The sequence below is a fragment of the Rhinatrema bivittatum genome, chromosome 1 (assembly GCF_901001135.1).
Source record: "Rhinatrema bivittatum chromosome 1, aRhiBiv1.1, whole genome shotgun sequence".
Taxonomy (NCBI): Eukaryota; Metazoa; Chordata; class Amphibia; order Gymnophiona; family Rhinatrematidae; genus Rhinatrema; species Rhinatrema bivittatum.
In genome coordinates, this window is record NC_042615.1 from 651,418,017 (window position 1) to 651,440,309 (window position 22,293).

The 22,293-nt window shown below is 45.1% G+C and overlaps 2 protein-coding genes across 5 annotated transcripts in view; one reads left to right on the plus strand and one right to left on the minus strand.

Moving 5' to 3' along the window:
- The window catches only part of ARSK (arylsulfatase family member K), a 148,568-nt gene extending 140,790 nt beyond the window's left edge, over positions 1-7,778 (minus strand). For 2 of the 3 annotated variants that reach the window (XM_029573073.1, XM_029573081.1), the window contains exon 1: positions 7,518-7,778. In XM_029573073.1, the coding sequence (XP_029428933.1) occupies positions 7,518-7,679 (162 nt within the window). In that variant the 5' untranslated portion in view covers positions 7,680-7,778. The remainder of the gene's footprint in view (positions 1-7,517) is intronic. The other variant, XM_029573089.1, reaches the window with a different exon arrangement.
- Positions 7,779-8,210: 432 nt separating this feature from the next.
- The window catches only part of TTC37 (tetratricopeptide repeat domain 37), a 539,154-nt gene continuing 525,071 nt past the window's right edge, over positions 8,211-22,293 (plus strand). Inside the window, exons 1-2 of one of the 2 annotated variants that reach the window (XM_029573103.1) lie at positions 8,211-8,481; positions 19,223-19,317. In XM_029573103.1, coding sequence (XP_029428963.1) covers positions 19,228-19,317 — 90 coding nt within the window. In that variant the 5' untranslated portion in view covers positions 8,211-8,481; positions 19,223-19,227. The other variant, XM_029573110.1, reaches the window with a different exon arrangement.

The window sequence follows — 22,293 nt, forward strand, 5'->3', positions numbered from 1 at the left end:
GGCTAGCCTCTCATTGCCTAAAGCAACTAGGGAATACCCAGTTAATAAGGGCTGGACAGGCCAGAAGGGTTTTTTTTTCCCTATCCTGGAGAGTCTACAAGCTTCACCACTTGTGAAGTTGGAGAAGCAGAGAAGATGGAGCAGGAGATACAGCTTCTTGCTGCAGGGCAGCAGCAGCTACATAAATTCATGAAAATTTACATGAACATTTTACCCCAGAGGATGCTGGCACAGATTGCTCAAGCCGTGCAAGCAGCCACATCCCAAGTGAATCCGTTATTTTGCGTCCTGTCTAAGATGAAAGCAGGGGAGGACCTGGAGATCTCCCTGAAAAATTTTGAAAAGACCATCTGCCTATCAGGGTGGCCAGAAGCTAACTGGAACACGTACCTAGCAAATTTCCTCACAGGCAGCCTTTCAAGCAGTCAGTCTGGATGGAAGGGCCAGCTATGTGGAAGTCAAGACCGCCATTTTAGAAAGAGCACAGTATAACTTAGAAACATACCAGCAGCAATTCCAGCAGGGTGTCCTACAGCCCAATGAAAGTCCGCGAAACCTATTCTATTGTCTGAAAGATGCTGGCTGGAGCTGGAGGCAAAGACTGGCCTCCAGGTAGCCACACAGGTGCTTCTAAAACAGTTCCTAGATGAGCTTGACTGGCCCATGTGGAATTGGGTTTGCTGCCACCCAAGGCTCACTTTGGAAAAAGCAATACAAATGGCAGACGCCTTTCACCAGGTACAATTATTGCCAGATGTGGTATGAAGGCTAGGAAGACAGCTCGCACAGCCGCCATGGCGCAATAATGAGAATGGAAGACCCCAGGAACAGTCCTCTGTAAACATAATGTTACGATCCCCCCTGTTGCTGAGCTACAGGAGGTATCTCACCTTTCCACTGGAGGCCGCTTCGAAGCCAGGGCCTCGCCTGTGTACCATCCAGGATTTGCTCCAGGGCCTGGAAGGCCTAGCTGTTCCTGAAGCCTGCCTGTGGCTTGCTGACTGGGTTTGGACTTCCTGGTTGGCCACGCCCTTCTCCCTAGGGGCCGGCCCGCAGTTCTCCACCTCAGTTATAGGACCAGCGAGGGGCGGTCCAGGTAAACTCCTCCCAGGGAGTTGCCCACATCAGCTGTATAAAAGGACTTCCTCTTCAGTTCCTGTGGGCCTTCGGATTAGCCTTGCACATCGCTGTGTTCTGTCTGCTGATCCAGGTCCTCCGTGGTTGTCTTTGCTTTGATGGCTCCCTGTCTTGTCTATGAAGTTGCCTTGATGTCTGTTCCTGATGTTGCCTGATGTCTGTTCCTGATCCAGTGCCTGATCCAGTTCCTGCTTTTCCTTCCTGCTTTAGGCTGCTGGGAGTGCAGCAAACCCGCTTTAGGCTGCCAGGAGTGCAGCAAAACCTGCTTTAGGCTGCCAGGAGTGCAGCAACCTACCCTACCTTGACTGCCAGGAGTGCAGTAACCCACTGCTTCCTCTTCCCTGCACGTGTCCGCTCCCGCGATTGTAGGACAGGGTGGTCCGTGACCAGTCCAGCCGTGCTGGCTGTGTAGGGCGCCCTGAGAGACAGTGCCCGTATCTTGCTTCAGCCCTTGCCTTGATGTCTTGCTTCAGCCCTGTCTTGGATGTCTGCTTCAGCCCCTGCCTGATGTCTTCAGTGTGTTAAGGACTCTGTCTGCCCTCACCTCTGTCCGGCCTGCCGCCCTATGCCGTACCCAGCGGCAGGTCCGAAAGGGCTTGGAACAGTCGGAGGACCGTTCATCAATCAACATCCCAGTGTTGGTTGCCATGGGCGTGCAGGTCCGGCTGAGGGTCAGACTCCACTCCTTACCCCCTGTGTCTGTACTCGCCTGGCTCACCATGCCTGCACCGGCTCACCTCCCACGGTGTGGCTTGGGGCTCCCCCTTGAGTCTTGCCGTGGCCCAAGGGCTCACCACCTGCTATGGAGGCGACCGCGCTTCTCGCAACACATAACACTGGCTACAGCCTCTCTTGCTTGCTTCGACTATGGAAGGAGTGGTCATTTGGCAAAGAAATGTTACTAAGAAGGAAGCAAAATTATGGATGTCAGCTTAGTGACGCAGCGAACACTAGAAGGTAAAGTCCACTGGGATAATGGAAAATCTCTAAAGCAGGTATGATCTTCAATTTGAAGGAAAAAGGGAAACTCAGAGATACTGACACAACCCAAGAACGAGGTTACGGATACTTTTTCCTTCTGTGTCCTTTGTACAGTGATTAAACATGAGGAAGATCGCTGCCCATATGGAAAGGCAAAAAACAAGGAGGGGGGCCAAAGCCAAAGGGGAATCCGCCCTACAAGCAGGCTCTTTTTGTAAGACAGAGGACCATAAAAAGAAGAGTGCCTAATGGTTGAACACATGTAGTGGGAATGTAAGTTGGTAGAACAACACAAAAAGAAGCAGAGGCAGAAGGAGAATGAAAAGTGGGAGTGCAAATGGGCATGCACTTTTTGAAAGTTCCAAAGTTGCAATTTTGTGGACATTCCTCATTCAGGACATAATGAGTTTGTGATCCAGGTAGAACTGGATGAAGTTCCCACCCAAGCTTTGGTGGATTCAGGGTCTGGCAAGACTCTCATTCGTGAGGACCTGCAACAAAGGAACATATCAACCATAAGAGGAAAGTAACACTTGCCTGCATACATGGGGACAAAAAGAAACATTCAAGCAGTCAGGTCCTGCTGATGACCCAGACAGGCAAGCGATTATGGAAGCAGGAGCCTTTCCTGACCTCTCGTAAGCGATTGTCCCCAGTTTGTAACCCTGTGGGGCCAGTTCCCGGGTAGTCGGGGCAGTCCACCCGGAGGTGGAACATCCTTGAAGAGAGCTTATCCATGGATCGAGATTCATGGGCCACAGTGGAGGAGCTGGGAATTGGCCTGGGCACAGCTGGATGCTTAAGTTGATAAGGCCAAGCTGAGAGGGACGGTATGTGAAGGAATGTATAAGAAACTCCCTCAGAACATTTTAAAAGACCAGCCACAGCTATCTGGTCCAGTACTGCTTAAAAGCCAACCCAGCAAAGGATTCTGGACCAAGGAGGATCCTTGCAGCCTTGGATAAGAAGGAAGGGCCCTGAAGGCTGGGGAGGCCCAGAGAGAGGGCAGGAAGCCAGACTAAATAAGAATTGTGTATTTTGAATTGTTGTGAAACTGCTGAGGTATGCAGCCTCTGCACTGTACTTTTGATTTTGCTTGTAAATAAAGAATTTGTGTGGAATCAGCCAGAGTTTGGCCCCTTTTTTTATACTCATGGTTGTTTCCCATCTCGTGGCCGTACCCAAGCGACCACATACCGTATATCTTTTATCTGATATATATTTCAAAAGTACACACAGAAACAATAACTTATATTAGAATATTTTTTAAGTCATTATCTGTGAAATTCCATAAAATGTACTAAAACACGTTAATATTGACTGTTAATGCATGTGAAACAGCTCATATTAATAATTTATTTTTATTTATTTATTTTTAATTTTTATATACCGATGTTCTTGTATGAAATACAAATCACTCCGGTTTACATAAAACAGTGAAATGCCCAAAAAAAGGGGAGGGGCTTTACATAGAAAAATAGAACAAAGTACCAATTAAACAAAGTATAATATAGTATAAATACAAGAAACGTTTGTACTCAAAATCATAGTACAGTTAAAAAATCATAATAGTGCAACTCACTGAGGTATCCCATAATTTGGGTTTATCATCGCATCTAGGCAGCATTAAGTGTCTGGGAAGGCTTGGCGGAAAAGCCAGGTTTTTAGCTTTTTTTTGAACTCCTGATGACATGGTTCAAGTCTTAGATCTGGGGGGAGTGCGTTCCATTGGTGGGGGCCTGCTGAGGATAGTGCTCGTTTGCTCAATGATGATTTTACCGGCGGGGCATGCAGTGTGCCTTTATATGCGCTTCTAATTGGTCTGGAAGATGTATGAGGTTGAAGTTGTGTGCTTAACATGATAGGAGCAAGTTTGTGTATTGCTTTGTGAACGATTGTGAGCACTTTATAGAGGATCCTGTGTTTAATAGGAAGCCAATGAAGGTTGCGAAGGATTGGAGTGATATGTTCTCTTTTGTTAGAGTTTGTGAGGATTCTGGCGGCGGCGTTCTGTACCATCTGTAAGGGTTTGATAGTATTTGTGGGGAGACCGAGTAGAAGGAAGTTGCAGTAATCGAGCTTAGATAGTATGATGGATGGTAGTACTAGCCAGAAGTCAGTGAAGTAAAGGAGGGGTTTTAGCTTTCTGAGGACTTGCAGTTTGTAAAAGCAGTCCTTTGTGGTAGTGTTTATAAACTTTTTTAGGTTTAGATTGTTGTCTAGCCAGGCTCCAAGATCTCCGTCAGGTGAGAACATGGTATTTGAGTTTATTGATTGAGAGGAGCTTGATGAGATGGTGAGGGGGTCATGGGAGATAATGAGCAATTCAGTTTTATTGGCATTTAATACTAAGTTGAGGCTAGAGAGTAAGTAATAATGATATGTATATTAGTTTTGCATTAATTTACAAGTGTTAAAGTTGGCACATTAACGCAGATATTATCCCAAAAACCTAGCTCCACCTCCCTGACATGTACTTGAGTTTTGTTTAGTGTTAACGGGTCTGTTAACTTTAGCAAATTTTTATATGCTAATGGATAATGAGCTGTGTTGCATAGCTTTTTGCATTGAAACTCAAGCTAATTTACATGTTAAAAGTGCTGTTAATGTGATTAAACTAGATTGAGTGTACTAAGTGCTTTTAATATGCATTTGCACTTGTGACAGAATTAGCGCACTTTAGTACATGGGCTCTTCTGTGCCAGTATTTTTAGATGTTTTAATTATGAAAGTAAGTCAGGCCAATTAGTAATTTTATTATATCTTTCTAATTTTAAATGGAGACTGTCTCCATGCCAAGGAATGCAGTGCAGTCATGTAATATAGTGACCAATATGTTCCATGCTATGCAATTAAATAACATATGCCATAATTAAAATCTCATTAGTTTCTGCTCATTTTAGTTAGAGCTAGGACAGAATCGTCAGATTGCCACACATTACCGACTGAGCAAGGACTGTCAGGTCGATACTCTAAGGCCGCGGTAGAAAGAGTGCGGCATTGCCAGGCGCACCCTCGTTCCCCGCATGCACAGTTCTCTTCACCTAGCGCTCGATACTCTCTTCTAATTGCATGCAAATGCATGCCGCGTCTCTGAAGCGTTAGGCGAAGGGGTAGGCCCGCGCAACCCATTTTACTGTATAGGCGCTTAATACAGCGCCTATACAGTAACCTGGGTGCGCTGGTACCTGTCATTTCAAATGTCATTTCAACTGACAATTGAAATGACAGGCACCAGGAAGTGTAAATAACCAAAAATATGTATAAATACCTGTCACTTTCCGAATCCCCCAGACGTGCGGTCATCCAGGCGGCGGCGGGAGCCGGCGGGCGGGTGGGCGCGCGTTGGGTCCCGTTCATCCAGGCGGGGGCGGGTGGGCGCCCGTTCATTCGGGCGGCGGCGGGAGCCGGCGGGCGGGTGGGCGCGCGTTGGGTCCAGGCGGCGGCGGGAGCCGGGGGGGCGCACGTTGGTTTCAGGCGGCCGGCGGGCGCGCATTCATCCAGGCGGAGGGAGCCGGTGGCGAAAGCAGCCTCCGGCAGCCCCCGCCGGCAGTGAATGAATGCGCGCCTGTGCGACCCGTGCGATTTCGGTGCTCAAGGCGTGACGTCAGGACGCCCGACGTCACGGCATGTGACTGCCTTGAGCGCCGAAATCGCACGGGTCGCACAGGCGCGCATTCATTCACTGCCGGCGGGGGCTGCCGGAGGCCGCTTTCGCCACCGGCTCTCTCCGCCTGGATGAATGCGCGCCCACCCGCCCGCGGCCTGGATCGAACATGCGCCCACCCGCCCACACCGCCGCCTTGTTAGAACGCGCGCCCATCCGCCCGCCGGCTCCCGCCGCCGCCCGGATGAACGGGCGCCCACCCGCCCGCCTGAAACCAACGTGCGCCCACCCGCCCCCTGCCGCCTGGACCCAACGCGCACCCACCCGCCCGCCGGCTCCCGCCGCCGCCTGGATGAACGGGACCCAACGCGCGCCCACCTGCCCGCCGGCTCCCGCCGCCGCCCGGATGAACAGGCGCCCACCCGCCCCCCGCCACCGCCGCCGCCTGGATGAACGGGACCCAACGCGCGCCCACCCGCCCGCCGGCTCCCGCCGCCGCCCGAATGAACGGGCGCCCACCCGCCCCCGCCTGGATGAACGGGACCCAACGCGCGCCCACCCGCCCGCCGGCTCCCGCCGCTGCCTGGATGACCGCACGCCTGGGGGATTCGGAAAGTAACAGGTATTTATACATATTTTTGTTTTTTTACACTTTACGCTGCAAATATATATATATAGAGGTCGTCCATGGTACATTACGCTATGTAGCTGTTCGAACACCACACTAACACCTAGTAGAGGGTACGCGGTAAACTAACACGTTAAGGCCGCGGCAAAATAGCGGGTTACTAAGGAGATAATCTGAGCGCGCGTCACAGTATCGGAGGGGAATAGCTAATTCCTTCATTAAACAGCTAATTTGTTCATTTACATATCATATACATGCTGCGTGCGGAAAGGGTTATGTGTCTGTTTTAAGAAGTGCTAAGGACGCGTGAAACTGGAGACTGTATCGCTGGATCGCCCTACGTGTCCGAATTGTGCGCTCACAGCACGTTACAGACGGGAAATCTTCAACCGCACGTTACAGTATCGATCTGTGTGTTTGCACTCTCCTCCAGTCAGGGATGTGCCAGCAATTTATAAAGGTACTTTCGTTGTAAAATATTCATAAATCACAATGAAATAGAGCATACTTACTGTCCTGACTGTTTCCTTAATATATCTATCTACTGCATAATTACAAGTTAACAGGGGCGCCAGGGAGTGCCAAACATATCCAGGCCGATGTAATATCTGTGCGAGAAAAATGGGCACTCAAGATTGAGCATGGCTTTCTTAACATACACCCATCCATCTCTCCCGGGTGCACGATACAGTAGGCAAATGAGCCAATGCCTTAAAAAGGAGGCACTAAGGGAAATTGCGCGTCCCTAGCGCCTCTTCAGCATCGGCGCTTAAGAGAACTGGCTGTGCAGGGGTTAGGAAAATGGAAGCTCTTAAATTGAGCGTCCGTTTCCTAATCTAACTGCTGTCAAGCCATTTTTTTCACGTTGCTTTCTGTTGTTCCTCTGACTTAATATCGCCATGATATTAAGTCGGAGGAACCAGTATTTTCTGCTTTTCTGTTAAACTTTTGGGGCTCCTCAAGATTTAATGCCAGCTCTGGGGATTGCGTTAAGTTTTGAAGGTTACAATGTGCGCATCTGATGCACAGGTATTGTTTTAATAGCCTCATCAACATGGCATTTATACATGATGAGCCCTATTAGCTACTTGCTGGTTTGAACCCGCTGATCCCCTCATTGCATCAGGGGTTATGGGCTTGCTTTCAAATCGTTGGGATACTTACGAAGGAATCGCACATCACCAGCACCACATTACCACCGCCGCCGAGGGGAAACCCGGGACCTACAGCTGTCACTGCTTCCGTTGCCCCCACCACACACAGCACCGTCACCGCCAGGGTCCAAAAGAACAGCCGTCTCATCCCCGCCGCACTTACAGCACGCATTACAAGGCCAGAGCTGCACGGCTCAAAAACGAAAAGGATAGTCCATGGGCTGAAACTTCTCGGGTAACTTGACACGGGATGGCTACTTCTCAACTCTGAACTACAATTCCCGACTACCCCCCCTCCCCTCCCATGTCTCCCAGACGACGTCATCGCTCCTCCCGAACCAATTACCACCCTTCGCACATGACAGGGCGGGAGTACAGTCGCCAATCATTCAGCGCGGTGGGTGGAAAGAATTAGGTATTTTGGTATAGTTAAAGAACCCGGAAAAAGAAAGCATGATTTTATAAAATGAAATGGTCTAATTATACTCATACACTAGGCATTGTATAAATACTACCGGTAATAATGCGATCATAAAAAGTGCCCCGTCCCATTCTCGGACGATGCAACAATTCTTTTCGGGAACATTTGCAGATACCGGCTGCACGAGACTTGACGTCTCTATGGCGACGATGGTCGTGAGGCAGCGCACAGCGGTAGTGCATGCCGGGAAAAGAGGCTGGCAGCGGCGCTGGGAGGGAGGCAAATGGATCAGAGGGAGGGGGGCGGTACCGGCAGGGAAAAGAGAGACTGGCGAGAGGGAGTGGCCGCGAAAGGGTGTTTATCCTTCCCGGCAGCGTGAACACGCCGGGCCGCTAGCTCCTTCTGTTACCCGGCGCCCCGCTTCCCGGAAGTTCAAAGGCCGCCACGTCTCTGACAGTTTCCCGGCCCAGTCGAATTCTCATAGTCCTTAGCTAGTCTGATAGTGGCGGGGCCGCCGGCCAACTTTCAGTTTTTGGAGTTTCAGAAATACAAGGTAGCCGGACTTGAGAGTGTTCTGATTGCAAAAATAGTAATACTGTTTTCATTTTGTTTTTTTTTTTAAAAGTGGGAAAAAGCAGTATTTTGAATACTAGCAGCTTTCATGCCCTTGGTTTTAGTGGTTTTCTGGGTGTGTAAAGCTGCAGGCTGAATGAGGGAACCCTGAGTTGCTGCGCCCTGTTCCTCGCTCAGCAGGTACCGTGCGCCAGGGTGTGGGGTGGTCTCCGGGAGCTTTGGTTCTCGAGCAGGACTTTTTTTTTTTTTTGTAGAGGATTCAAAGTAGGCACATTAACCTGCCATTGAGCCAAATGTGAGTATACATACAAAAACTATTCATTGCGGATGATTTGAAAATATCTGTTTGCGGTTCTTGAGCGGATATAGGTTGAAGCATGGGACATTTAATCTTACTCGGAGTGGGTCCCCTTTTATACTTGGGTACCGGATGACTGCCCAATTCAGCCTCGTCTTAATCTGTCTCCCCGGGACAGCCTGTGCTGTCCTGCTACGGTACCAGTGATCATCACCATACTAGGATTCTCCGTACAGCCCCTTAAAGGCTCTTTCTGATGTGCCTGTAGCGTTAGTCTGTACTGTAATGCGCCCAATTGTACTATACTTATCCAAGACCCTACACTTTTGGACTCCTACCACACTGCACTATCAGACATGCTTCTTCACTTGTGCTGGTCTTGATAAAAAAGGCTGTACCTATTTTGGATGCTGACACATTTACCCTACTTGTTAATTTCAAGCTTTCATTCCATCACTTTTCAATGCAAGGTTTGGACCTGATAACCACATACTTGGTATTTCAGGATGTTGTGCCATGGGAAAAGAAACTGTGTATAGACTTCACTAGGCCTCTACTCCCAAGGAGGCTACAAAAAAGTTTATCTTTGCTGTGCTGAGTCTTCTGTTGCTGGGTCTCTTCTTATAGCGTAGTACCATAATGTAGAAAGGTGAAACAGACATTGCAGATGAAGTACTTTTGACTGGCTGAGAATAGATATATGCTGTTTATATGATAGTTACAGAAACATTTTTTTTACATTTATTTACACTTTCAAATAATAGAAGTTAGCAAGTAGCACATTTTAAGACTAACTGTAGAAAATTATTTTTCACTCAACACACAATAAAGCTCTGGAATTTTGTTGCCAGGATGTGGTTAGTGCAGTTAGTGTAGCTGGGTTCAAAAAAGGTTTGGATAAGTTCTTGGAGGAGAAGTCCATTAACTGCTATTAATCAAGTTTACTTAGGGAATAGCCACTACTATTAAATGCATCAGTAGTATGGGATCTTCTTAGTGTTTGGGTAATTGCCAGGTTCTTGTGGCCTGGTTTGGCCTCTGTTGGAAACAGGATGCTGGGCTTGATGGACCCTTGGTCTGACCCAGCATGGCAATTTCTTATGTTCTTAAGTTTGCTTACCATAAATGGTGTTTCCGTAGACAGCAGGATGAATTAGCCATGCTGTCATGGGTCCATCAGTCTGGCGTCTGAGGCGGAGCTTCCCAAAGCTTATACAGAGCTTAGCTCTGAGCAGCTGCGCGTGTGTTTCCACGCAGGAAGACAGAATCTCCTCAGTCTGTATTATAGCAGTAAGAGAGGCTGTCCAGGGAGGTGGGTGAGTCAGCATGGCTAATTCATCCTGCTATCTACGGAAACACTGTTTATGGTATGCATACTTGCTTTTTCCGGTTGATAGCAGGGCTGAATTAGCCATGCTGTCATGGGAGTCCCTAGCTCCCAGTCACACTTAGTTATATATTCCCTTTTTTTTTTTTTTCGTGACTTACCTGGCGTGGACAGCCGATTTGAGAGTTATGAAATTAAAGTATCTAAGACCGCTCGTCCTCGCTTGGCATCTTGAGATGTTTGCTGGTCTAAACAGTAATGGGATGTGAAAGTATGTAGAGATGACCAGGTGGCTGCTTTACAGATGTCAAGAGGTGGAATCTTGACGTAGGTGGGCCAACAAGGTGGAGATTGCGCGAAGTTGATGAGCATTCGGTTTGTCTAGTGTCATGTTTTTTTTGTTGTAACAAAAATGAATGCATTGTACTATCCAGCTAGATATTGTCATTTTTTTTGCCACTGGCAGACCAGGGGCATTTGGGTTAAAGGAAAGGAATAGCTGGGATGGCCTCGAGTTTGTCTGTGTTCTAGTCTTATAGTAGGCCAGTGCCCTTTTACAATCTAGGGTGTGAAGCAATTTCTCTCGTTCATTGTGGTGTGGCTTTGGAAAGAACTTAGGGAGGTCTATAGACTGGTTGATGTGAAAAGCTGAGACCACCTTCGGAAGGAAGGAAGTGTGAGTTCGTAGTACCGCCTTGTGGTGGAAGAACTGAAGATAAGGCTCGTAATGTACAAGTGCTTGAAGTTCACTGACATGGCGCGCTGAGGTCACCGCAACCAGGAACGCTACTTTCCATGTGAGGTATTTTACATGAACCGAGTCCAATGGTTCGAATGGAGGGAGTATTAACTGTTCCAGGACCAGGTTGAGGTTCCAGTCCACTGGCAGCTTGGATATTGGGGGTCGAAGATGGTAGAGACCCCTGATGAATCTAGAAACCATTGGGTGGCCATGGAGTGGCCTATGGTAGGCTGCGATGGTGCTTAGATGTACCAGGGCAGAGGTTGTCGCTAACCCCGCTGAATATAAGGTGAATAGGTAATCTAGTAGGTTTGTAGGTGCACAATCAAAAGGATCATAGTGATTAATGGTGCACCAGGACTCATAACGTTTCCATTTTAATTGGTATGCTTTTCTGGTAGAAAGCTTTCTGGCCGCCAGCAAAATGTTTTGGCTTTCTTCTGATATCCCTTGTTCCCTTAGTGCTGTCAAGTGGAGTGAGTCCTGCATTGGGTGGAGAAGAGCTCCCTGCTTCTGGGATAGAAGACTGTCTGTGACCCAAGGGAATGGAGGTATCTATTGATAGGCAGAGGAGGTATGCATACCATGGTTGCCTGGGCCATGATGGGGCGATGAGGATCAGGTCTGCTGCCTCGGCTATGCATTTTTGGAGCGTGTGGGAATTAGTGGGAATGTGTACATTAGGCTTTCCGACCACGGGAGTAAAAAGGCGTCCTGAGCTGTTCTGAGACGACTGGGAAATTGTGAGCAAAACTGAGGTACTTTCCTGTTGTGCTCCATGGCAAAGAAATCCATGGATGGTGATCCCCATCGCGTGAAAATGTCGTCGGCCACCTGCTGGTCTAGAGAGGGTGAAAAATTCAACTTAACTTGTCCGCCTGTGTGTTGACTATGCCGGGAAGATAGGTCGCTTGTAGATGGATTGCGTGACGAGTTGTTCAATCCCATATGAGAAGTGCTTCCTTGCAGAGTATCCATGAACCTGTCCCTCCTTGTTTGTTGATATAAAACATGGCTACTTGATTGTCCATGTATATCATGACTCTTTTCCCTTGCAATTGTGCATGAAAAGTCCTGAGGGCATAGCGAATCGCTCTGAGTTCGAGAAGGTTGATCTGATATGACTGTTTGCGAGGTGTCCATAAGCCTTGCGTTTGTAGATGGTCGAGGTGCACTCCCCATCTCGTGTGGGAAGTGTCCGGTGTGAGAACTATGTTGTGAGGTGGCATTGTGAACAGAGCTCCTCTTTGTAGTACTTGCAGTTTTAGCCAACAATTCAAGTCCATGATCATGTCTGAAGTCAAGCTGATTCTCTGAGACAAAGGTTGCGAGTGTTGTATCCACTGGCACTTTAATCCCCATTGGAGCCGGCGAATGTGAAGACGAGTGTTTGGAACCATATGAATGGCTGCTGCCATATGACCCAATACTGATAATATTTGGTGGGCTGTTGGCTTTGCCGTAGAGTGTAGGTGTTTGGTAAGCGTTTGAAGCAATAACCTTCTGTCTTTCGGAAGAAAAGCTCTGCTTTTGGTTGTGTCCATTGATGCTCCTATGAACTGAAGTGTTCAGGAGAGTTGCAGGTTTGACTTTTTGTAGTTTACAATAAGACCTAGGTGTTGAAGACACGAAATGGTCTGTTGTAGGTGGGCTAGGAGGGTCAGTCGCTCTGATGCTACTAGGAGCCAATCATCTAGGTAGGGAAATACCTGGATTCCCAGTTTCTGAAGGTGGGCCACCACCACTGCCATGCATTTTGTGAATACCCGAGGGGTTGCTGAGAGGCTAAAGGGAAGTAATTTGTATTGGTAATGTGTGGAAAGAGGTGTTTCCATGAAGAGGGATGCATTGGAATATGAGTGTAAGCAACCTTCAGGTCTAGTGAGCACATCCAATCGTTGGGTTGAAGAAGGGGAAGAATTGTTTTTAGGGAGACCATTTTTAATTTTTCTTTGATTAGGTGTTTGTTTAAGTTGCATAAGTTCAGAATCTGTTGCAGACCTCCTGATTTTTTTTGGGATTAAGAAATAAGGGTAATAAAACCCCATATTGTGGTGTTGTGATGGCAAGAAACAAATTGCCTGCTGATGTTGTAGAGTTGATATCTCCCCGGCTAATTGAAGATGATTTGAGCACATGCCTGTGCTGGAAATGAGATGTGGAAGGGAATGTCTGGAAAGGAAGTGTAACTGATAGCCTTGATTGACTATTTCTAGAACACAGCAATTGGTTGTAATTTGTGACCAAGCTTGGCTGAATGCTCTGATTCTCCCTCCCACAGCCGTAGGGGGTGGTGACCCTGCTGAAATTAAAAAGAGAGTGGTGCCTTTGAAGCCGTAGAGGGTGGTTGACCTTTTTGATGCTGTGTGCGTGGTCTACCTCGATGTTGGTGTTGTGATGGTTGTTGAGGTGGTTCAGCATGAGGAGGCCTATAGGATGGATAGGCTCTGAATGGTCGTCTGTGGTATGGCACTCTTCTAGCTGGTGCGAAGTATTGGCAGGAGAAGGTTCCATAAGTATTGGAAGATGTTAAGGCTTGAACTGCTACATTTTGCTCTTTTTTTTTTTTGTAATTATTTATTGATTTTCATTATTTCAAAGAAAACATCAATTTATAAAAGAAATATGCGGTCTTGACATTTCCAAAATATTAATAATACTAAATATAAAGAATTATCTCAAATCTCATCATATGATATTCCCACTCTTACTTATACAACCAATGGTAATTTAATAGCAAAATAATATAGCAATGTAACTGAGGTGGAAATTTAAGGGAGATTTATCAGTTACATTTTTAAATAAGAAAATGCCTAACATAGAAAAAACTGCACAATTTTTAAATTCTTAACTAGAAGCTGGGGACGAAATATCAGTTCAGGCAAAATGATTACCAGCATGGTTAAAAGGAGAAGTGAAAGAAGCTATTTTAGCCAAAAGATCTTCATTCAAAAATTGGAAGAAGGATCCAACAGAAGAAAATAGGATAATACATAAACATTGGCAAGTTAAATGTAAGACATTGATAAGACAGGCTAAGAGAGAATTTGAAAGGAAGTTGGCCGTAGAGGCAAAAACTTTCAGTAAAAACTTTTTAAGATATATCCGAAGCAGAAAGCCTGTGCGGGAGTCAGTTGGACTGTTAGATGATCAAGGGGTTAAAGGGGCACTTAGAGAAGATAAGGCCATCGCGGAAAGATTAAATGATTTCTTTGCTTCAGTGTTTACTGAAGAGGATGTTGGGGAGAAAGTTTTCATGGGCAATGATTCAGATGGACTGAATCAAATCAAGGTGAACTTAGAAGATGTGGTAGACCTGATTGACAAACTGAAGAGTAGTAAATCACCTAGACCGGATGGTATACACCCCAGAGTTCTGAAAGAACTAAAAAATGAAATTTCAGACCTATTCGTAGAAATTTGTAACCTATCATTAAAATCATCCATTGTACCTGAAGACTGGAGGATAGCTAATGTAACCCCAATAATTAAAAAGGGCTCCAGGGGCGATCCGGGAAACTACAGACCGGTTAGCCTGACTTCAGTGCCAGGAAAAATAGTGGAAAGTGTTCTAAACATCAAAATCACAGAACATATAGAAAGACATGGTTTAATGGAACAAAGTCAGCATGGCTTTACCCAAAGCAAATCTTGCCACACAAATCTGCTTCACTTTTTTGAAGGAGTTAATAAACATGTGGATAAAGGTGAACCAGTAGATGTAGTATACTTGGATTTTCAGAAGGCATTTGACAAAGATCCTCATGAGAGGCTTCTAGAAAAAGTAAAAAGTCATGGGATAGGTGGTGATGTCCTTTCGTGGATTGCAAACTGGCTAAAAGACAGGAAACAGAGAGTAGGATTAAATGGACAATTTTCTCAGTGGAAGGGAGTGGTCAGTGGAGTGCCTCAGGGATCTGTATTAGGACCCTTACTTTTCAATATACTTATAAATGATCTGGAAAGAAATACAAGTGAGATAATCAAATTTGCAGATGATACACAATTGTTCAGAGTAGTTAAATCGCAAGCAGATTGTGATAAATTGCAGGAAGACCTTGTAAGACTGGAAAATTGGGCATCGAAATGGCAGATGAAATTTAATGTGGATAAGTGTAAGGTGATGCATATAGGGAAAAATAACCCATGCTATAGTTACACAATGTTAGGTTCCATATTAGGTGCTATAACCCAAGAAAGAGATCTAGGCGTCATAGTGGATAACACATTGAAATCGTCGGTTCAGTGTGCTTCGGCAGTCAAAAAAGCAAACAGAATGTTGGGAATTATTAGAAAGGGTATGGTGAATAAAACGGAAAATGTCATAATGCCTCTGTATCGCTCCATGGTGAGAGCGCACCTTGAATACTTTGTACAATTCTGGTCGCCACATCTCAAAAAAGATATAATTGCGATGGAGAAGGTACAGAGAAGGGCTACCAAAATAAGGGGAATGGAACAGCTCCCCTATGAGGAAAGACTAAAGAGGTTAGGACTTTTCAGCTTGGAGAAGAGATGGCTGAGGGGGGATATGATAGAGGTGTTTAAAATCATGAGAGGTCTAGAACGGGTATATGTGAATCAGTTATTTACTCTTTCGGATAATAGAAAGACTACTGTTTCTTGGAGTCTATCTTCAACTAGGTTGTCTCCCCAGCAGAGGAGGTTAGCTAACTTGTCATGGACGTCTTCTCGTATAGTGCTAGCTCTGAGCAATGCTAAACATCTGGCCGCTATAGCCGATGTTGAGGCTCTTGAAGACGTCTCGAAGCCTTCATACACCGTCCGCAGGAGGTGTCGAATGCCCTCCTCCATGTCTTGTACTGGCTGTGGTGGTTGAATTGTAGGATCTGTGTCTGGAAAGAGTCCTTTCAGTTGTTGTAACGATTCATACAGATATTGTATGATGTAGAACTGATGCTGATGTATGCGTGCTCCCAACATTGTTGATTGGAAGATCTTCTTCCCAAAGTCATCAAGATATTTGTCTCCCTAGTGGTGTATTAGAGTGCAATCTGGACCTTTTGGCCCGTTGCAAGGCTGACTCCACTACTATGGATGTGTGTGGTAGTTGAGTCGAGGAATAGAATGTAGATTGCTGCATTCTGAATTTCATATCAGTCTTCCTAGATACTGGGTGTTATGGTTTTGAGGTGTTGGAGTGGATTCTTGGGTATTGTGGTGATGGTCATGCCCACGGAGAGGAGCCCCGTGAGGAGTCGCAGTACTAGGCTAGACTCTATACATGCAAACACAGAGAATTTGTATTTATTATACAGCTCGGCGCTACTGCCCAGGAGGGGCAGCAGTGAGGTAATTTAGTAGAAGCAGTCCAGGGGTCCTCAGCAGAGGAGACCAGTCCCACACTTGAGTAGATGGTAGGCAGCACAGGGTAGTAGAGGAAAGTCCCGGATGCTGACTCTGAGCGCTGAAGCTGGAGATGAGACAGACTGATAAGGTTAGTTACTCACTGAAGTAGATAGCTCTATTGATGAAGATCCTGGCAGGCAGAAGTAGGTAGTAAGGCACCCGAGTAGGAAGAGCAGGCCCTCGAGGAGCGAGTACCCGATATCCCAGATAGGTATCTGTAAGAGAGCATAAGGGCCCCCGAGGAGCGAGTACCCAAGTTAGAGATGATTTACCCCGAAGGGCAGAGAGAAGGCTTCTTGTGGCAGCAAGGAAGCGGCAGAGCAGCCTAGACCGGAGGCAGTCCAATCCTTGCTAACTCTCAGTTTGTTAGCAAACGAAGGGCAGGCTAAATACCCCGATGTCGTGACGTCACTCAGAGGGGACGCCCCTGAGGTTCCCGCCATGATGTGGGTGGCGTGCGTGCGCGCACACCCTAAGAGGCCCTCAGGAAATCCATGGTGAACACCGTTGCCGTTCCGGGGACGTCGGAGAGAGCGGCAGCAGCCATCTTCCCAAGGCTTGAGGAGAGAGAAGGAAGAAAGGTGAGGCACAGAGGTCGAAGCCGTCTGAGACCGACGGACGCAACGCTGGGGTGATGGCTTATAGTGTTTCCCAGGATCTTTCAAGTACTGCATCTAAAACTCGGTGAGACGGAAGCACTGTTGGATCCGATGGTAGTTTGAAGATCTTCAAGAGTCCCATCATTTCTGATCTTGGATCCGGTAGCTTGTGGACTTCTCCATTAAGGACTGAGCCCACCTTGTCTATAAACGTGGGGTACGCAAGGTCCTCTGGTGGAGAGTATGGTTCTTGGGGACCTTCTGGCGGGTCCGACGGATACCCTGTAGAGGAGCCTGGTGATGATGGAATTGAATTAGGTTGTTTCGGTAATGGAGGGGAGTCGGCAGGTCTAGGTGTCGTAGGCGGGGGGGAAAGCTGCGTTATCACTGAAGGTACCTTCTGTGGTGTAGGTTGTGGGAGTAATGGTGATATGTCTGGTGAAGGCTGTGGTATTTGTTGACATTCTTCACCTAGACTGATGGGAACCAGCACAGGGTTATAAAACCAACTGTTGGGAGGCTAAGAAGCCTGAAAAAGCTGATGATAATTGGGCTATCGCCTGTTGTGTCCCTTCCGGTATCTGTGGATGCATAGGAAGTGGAGAAGGTTGACTGAGTGGATGTGGAATTGCAGCCACAATATGTCTGCACTACCAGTATTAGGCTGGTGCTTATCTATTTGCACAGGTTGACTCAATCTTTTGCGCTTTACCAATGGTTCCTGTAGCTGAGGTAAAGCACATTTTCTTTTGGAGACTGAAGAAATGTCTGAAAAATTTGACCTGAGGAAGGGGAGTAGGAAGATACTCTTATCCACTCATCTTCTGAATCCAGAGGGGCTTCCAGTCTGTGAGTATCTGGCATATGGAAGGGATGTTCCTGATCCAGAGGGTGGAGTGTGTTCTTCTGGGTCCGAAGGAACTGGTTGACCTTGCGACGTGGAAGGCCTGGACGTAGTTCCTGGAGTTGCAGTATGTTGAGGAGTCTGAGCTGGCTTCGATTGAGGTGTTGTCACTATACTGGGCTGCTTTGATGGTTGTGTAGGCAAAAACTTCGAAGTTTTTGAGGAAGAATGCCTTGAGTGTTGTACTTTCAAATGCTTAGCAGGATGTGTCGGATCGTGCGCCGGTTTTCAGGGCTGTTTGTGCATCTAGGCATGTGCCAGGGTGTGCATCAGAGTATGCTTTGAAGCTTGCATCGAACGATGATCTGGTGCTTGCTTCGAGCGATGTGTCAATGGTTGCGTCGAGCGATGCTTCGAAGGCTGCTCCGATCGACGCGTTTGGGGCTTTTTAGATGGTTGCATTGAATGCATTGACGGATGTTTATCCGGAGCTTGAGTCAACGATGCAGCTTCGATCTGATCGATGCTTTATGGTGGTTTGGGTCTTTGCCTCGACGCATGCGAGGGCTCATCCGAGTCCCGTCGATGATGCCTCGATTTTTTTTTGAAGACTTTCCTTCTTTAAGGTTTCGTTTGTGAGGTGCCCGGTTCTAGTGATTGTTGCCTTCGAAGTGGAGGGGCATGCTGCGGCCTTAGCCCCGGGGAGGAGTAGGTCTCCGAAGAGGGGGCATAGGAGCCAGTGAGAGACAGCCTTCATTTTTCAATTTTTGCTGCTCTTTGGCGTTGCGCCCGTGGCGACATACGGCCACAATGCTGGCACTTTGGTCGTGATCTGGGTCTAAGCACAGATAGCAGGCCTCATGTCCATCAGTAATGGACATTATCTTACCGCAGGTGCATGGTTTAAAACCCGATGGCCGGGGCATGGTATTCGTGCTGAGTCGTTTTGTTCCTCCGATCCAACAAAATCTATTATTATTATTTTTTTTTTTTACTCAATCTGAGGAGAGTCGTGGCTCTGAGAGGGTAACTAAATCTGCCAGTGTTAAACAAAAAAAAAAAAGTAAAATGTCAAAATCTCCTCCATGGGAAGTAATGGTTATTGAGCACTGTGGCCGTGCTCATGGCTAGCCTGGAGCAGTAGTAAAAATATTTGGCTCTGAGGTTCTGGAAGCAAATGAAAGGTGAATCCATATCTGGGTGAATAGATGTTTTGTGGGCTAAGTGGAAGGTAGCGATGACTTCTACTTGTGCCAAATAGTTTTCTTATTTTTTTTCTTGTGCCAGAACTCTCTTGAAAGTATCTTTTTGCAATAGCAGCAAAACCCACATATTTATTGCTCTTTGCCCTCTAGAGGCCAGAATGGATTTGGGTCAGCTGAACCCCCAATATTATAGGGCAGCCTGGGCAATTTCAACAACAAAAAAAAAAAAAGTAAGCTATGAAGGAAACTATATAAAACATGATAGTAAATGTGTTTTTATAATAAACCGGCACTGAAATAAATGATCATTACTTGTGTTCTTTCTATACTTCTTAGCAATAATGTCAAGTAAAGAAGTAAAAGCAGCGCTGAAAAGTGCTAGAGATGCCATCAGAAATAAGGAATACAAAGAAGCTTTGAAACATTGTAAGGTAGGTCAGGATTTTGCTCATAGAAAGAGTACAATGAAGAGATGAAAATGTCTTTCTCTCCGGGGTAAGTCTACAATATTTCATTTCATGCTTAAGGATATCGTTCTACATTTGGAGTGTTTTATATTTGTTGCAGCAACTATAAACCACTAAACTCTGGTGCTTGGTGTCTTCCAGCCGAGCTCTCCAACTTTAAAGAACACTTGGTTTGTATGAGAACAAGTTAGGGAGAGAGCACTATCACTGGCTGGCCCCGTGCTATGGAACACCATGCCGCTCAAAATAAGGCTGCAGAGAAATTTCAAAATATTCAAAACCAATCTGAAAACCTGGCTATTTAAACAAGCTTTCTATAAAGATAAAGAGAAGGAAAAAAGCAGTTGATTGATAAGGATGCACCAAACTAGAAGTTGGTGCATCCTTATGAATGTTAAATTCAATCCGCCTAATATGTTCCCAACAGACAAGCTTAATTTACACACATAGTTTATTGAAATGAATTGTTACCGCACTATGATGGCACGTGATTAATTTGTTATCTATACTACTCACATTTTCATTATCGTGCCTTGCTGTAAACCGTTGTGACGGTTATCTAACTTAACGACGGTATAGAAAAGTTTTTAAATAAATAAGGTATTTTTTAAAAATATTGTTCCCATGCTGTACCAAAAAATTCTGCTTATAAAACCCTGCAGCACAAATTTAGCTTTGTCTCACTAAGCGAATGGCAAGTGGCAGCTATGGCACTATTTTATTTATTAAGCCAATTTATATACCGTTGTTCCAAAAGAAGATCACTACTGTTTATTTCAGATTAGGGAATGTAATATGTGAGCTTACAGCAGTATTAATCTGCTTTCTGTTCAGTTCCTGTTGCTTTTTTTCCTTTTCCTGAGGGTTTTTTTTTTGCCTTACGTTGTATGTTTTTTTTTACACTATTTTGGAATAAATGTATTCTCTTAATATGATTATATCCACAGTAAAGTGCACACTTTCCAACACATTTATATCACAAACTTTTAAATATGTCATGGCTCACAAAACTCTCTTCTTTTTGGGAGGTTGTATAGAGTAATTTGTAAAACGATTACTGAAAAGAGCTATGCCAGTGCTGGCTCAGTGGCAGTGCTTTGCATACAGAGGGATTTGGGTTTGATTCCCAGCTAAGGTTTTCTGTTCTCCAAGTCAGTCTGCAATGAGGTTGCTGCGGAAAAAGCAGTCACATTCTCTGGAGGATTGGAGCGGAGAAAGAGAGTCATCCACTTGTATCAGCAACACTTAGTGGCTGGACTTAAGGATTATAAGATTCCAGAAGAAGCCTGTGGCCAAGGATTGTTGCCACCATGAGTGGACTAATAGGTTAGGAGAGAATAAAAAATCAGGGAAAAAATTCCCTGGGTAGTTGAGAATGAAGACTTGTTGTGCCAGATCCCAGTTTCGATTGAACTGAAAGTCCAAAGGAGCAAGAGAAAACTGCTGGTTCAAGAAAGAAGAAAAAGTATAGCTATTTAATCCTCTATAGGAAATCTTTTTCTCTGTAAAATGGAGGGGAAAAAGTGCAGAATGTACAAAATGTCACCCCAGAATTTTTGTTTGCATTGTGAAAAAAATTTATATATATACTTCTAAATTTCAAAGAGCAGGTATCAGAGCATTTAGTAATGCAAATATAATCCATTGTCTCTTGTGTGCTTTAAACAGAATCAGTAAAGCACCGGTGTAATCAAATCATGTACCATTACTCTTTAGCGTTTTTTGAAAAAATAAAAAATTAGAACACAGTGAAAAATGCTAGTGTGTTTATGTACAAATCCAAATTTTAATGTATATAAAAAAATATACTTAGCTTTTGTCAGGATAAAATATTTCAATCCAAAACACAATTTAGCTCAACTTGGACCATGTTTGGCAACAAATGTCTTCTTTAGGAGTTCATTGCAATCATTCTAAAAAATACAAAAAATTATTAAATCCAAACGCTTAAAAAATAAGAATAAACATACAGAATTCAACATCTGCTTACCACACTTAATATTACATCCACATTGCTCAAAATGACGAATCAGCTATTCAAGACGCTCAAAAGCTCAATCACAAAAGCCTCCCTGCATAATGTCAACTTCACAACCAATGTCATCTTTAAAAAAAAAAAAACCAAAAAAAAACAAACAAACCTGACCAATCAGTTTCTTAATTCAAACCCAAACCTTCCACCGTATTAAAGAAGTAAATCCATTTTTGTTCTTTAAGTAACACAAAAGATCAAAATTAAACCCTCCCCCCTCACTTACTTGGTCTTGTTTGCTTTATAACTAGAAACATTAGATCTGAGAAAACATGACCTAAGGTTAAACAGTGTTGAATCGGGGAGCCTCTAAACGACCACAATTGATCGCACTACAATGTTCATTTAACCATACGCATATGCAAGGCACACTTTGTCTTTCCAATATATAGGAGATGGCACGGGCATCATATACAATAAATCACTCCAACAGATTGACAAGTAGTTAAATGTCGCTAACAAAAACTCCCTTTTTATTGAGAACGGTAAAATTGTTCCCAAAAAAGATTGACAAACAGAACTGTGACCTAATTGAACATTAGAATACATTGGCTGCCTCTCCTCACTATATTCAGAATGTACAATACAATCCTTGATATTCTGACCTCGTCAAAAAGAAAACATAGGCCCAGTTTAAAAAATTTTATGCAAACACAATATATGCCAATGTTTTGGGTTTTTTTTAATTTTATTGCACCTGAAAAATTTGAGGTGAGTAAGGAAGGACACAGGTAACCTTATTTTCTACAGGTTTCGATGATTTAAAAAAAACATCTAGATTATTTCACCGGGGTCTTTCATATGCTCTCTTCACAATATACAGTAAATAACCTTCTTCTAAAAATTTTGTAATCATTTCCTTAGCTTGCACTTTATATGCCTGAATTTTGGAGTAAAGGAGTCATAAG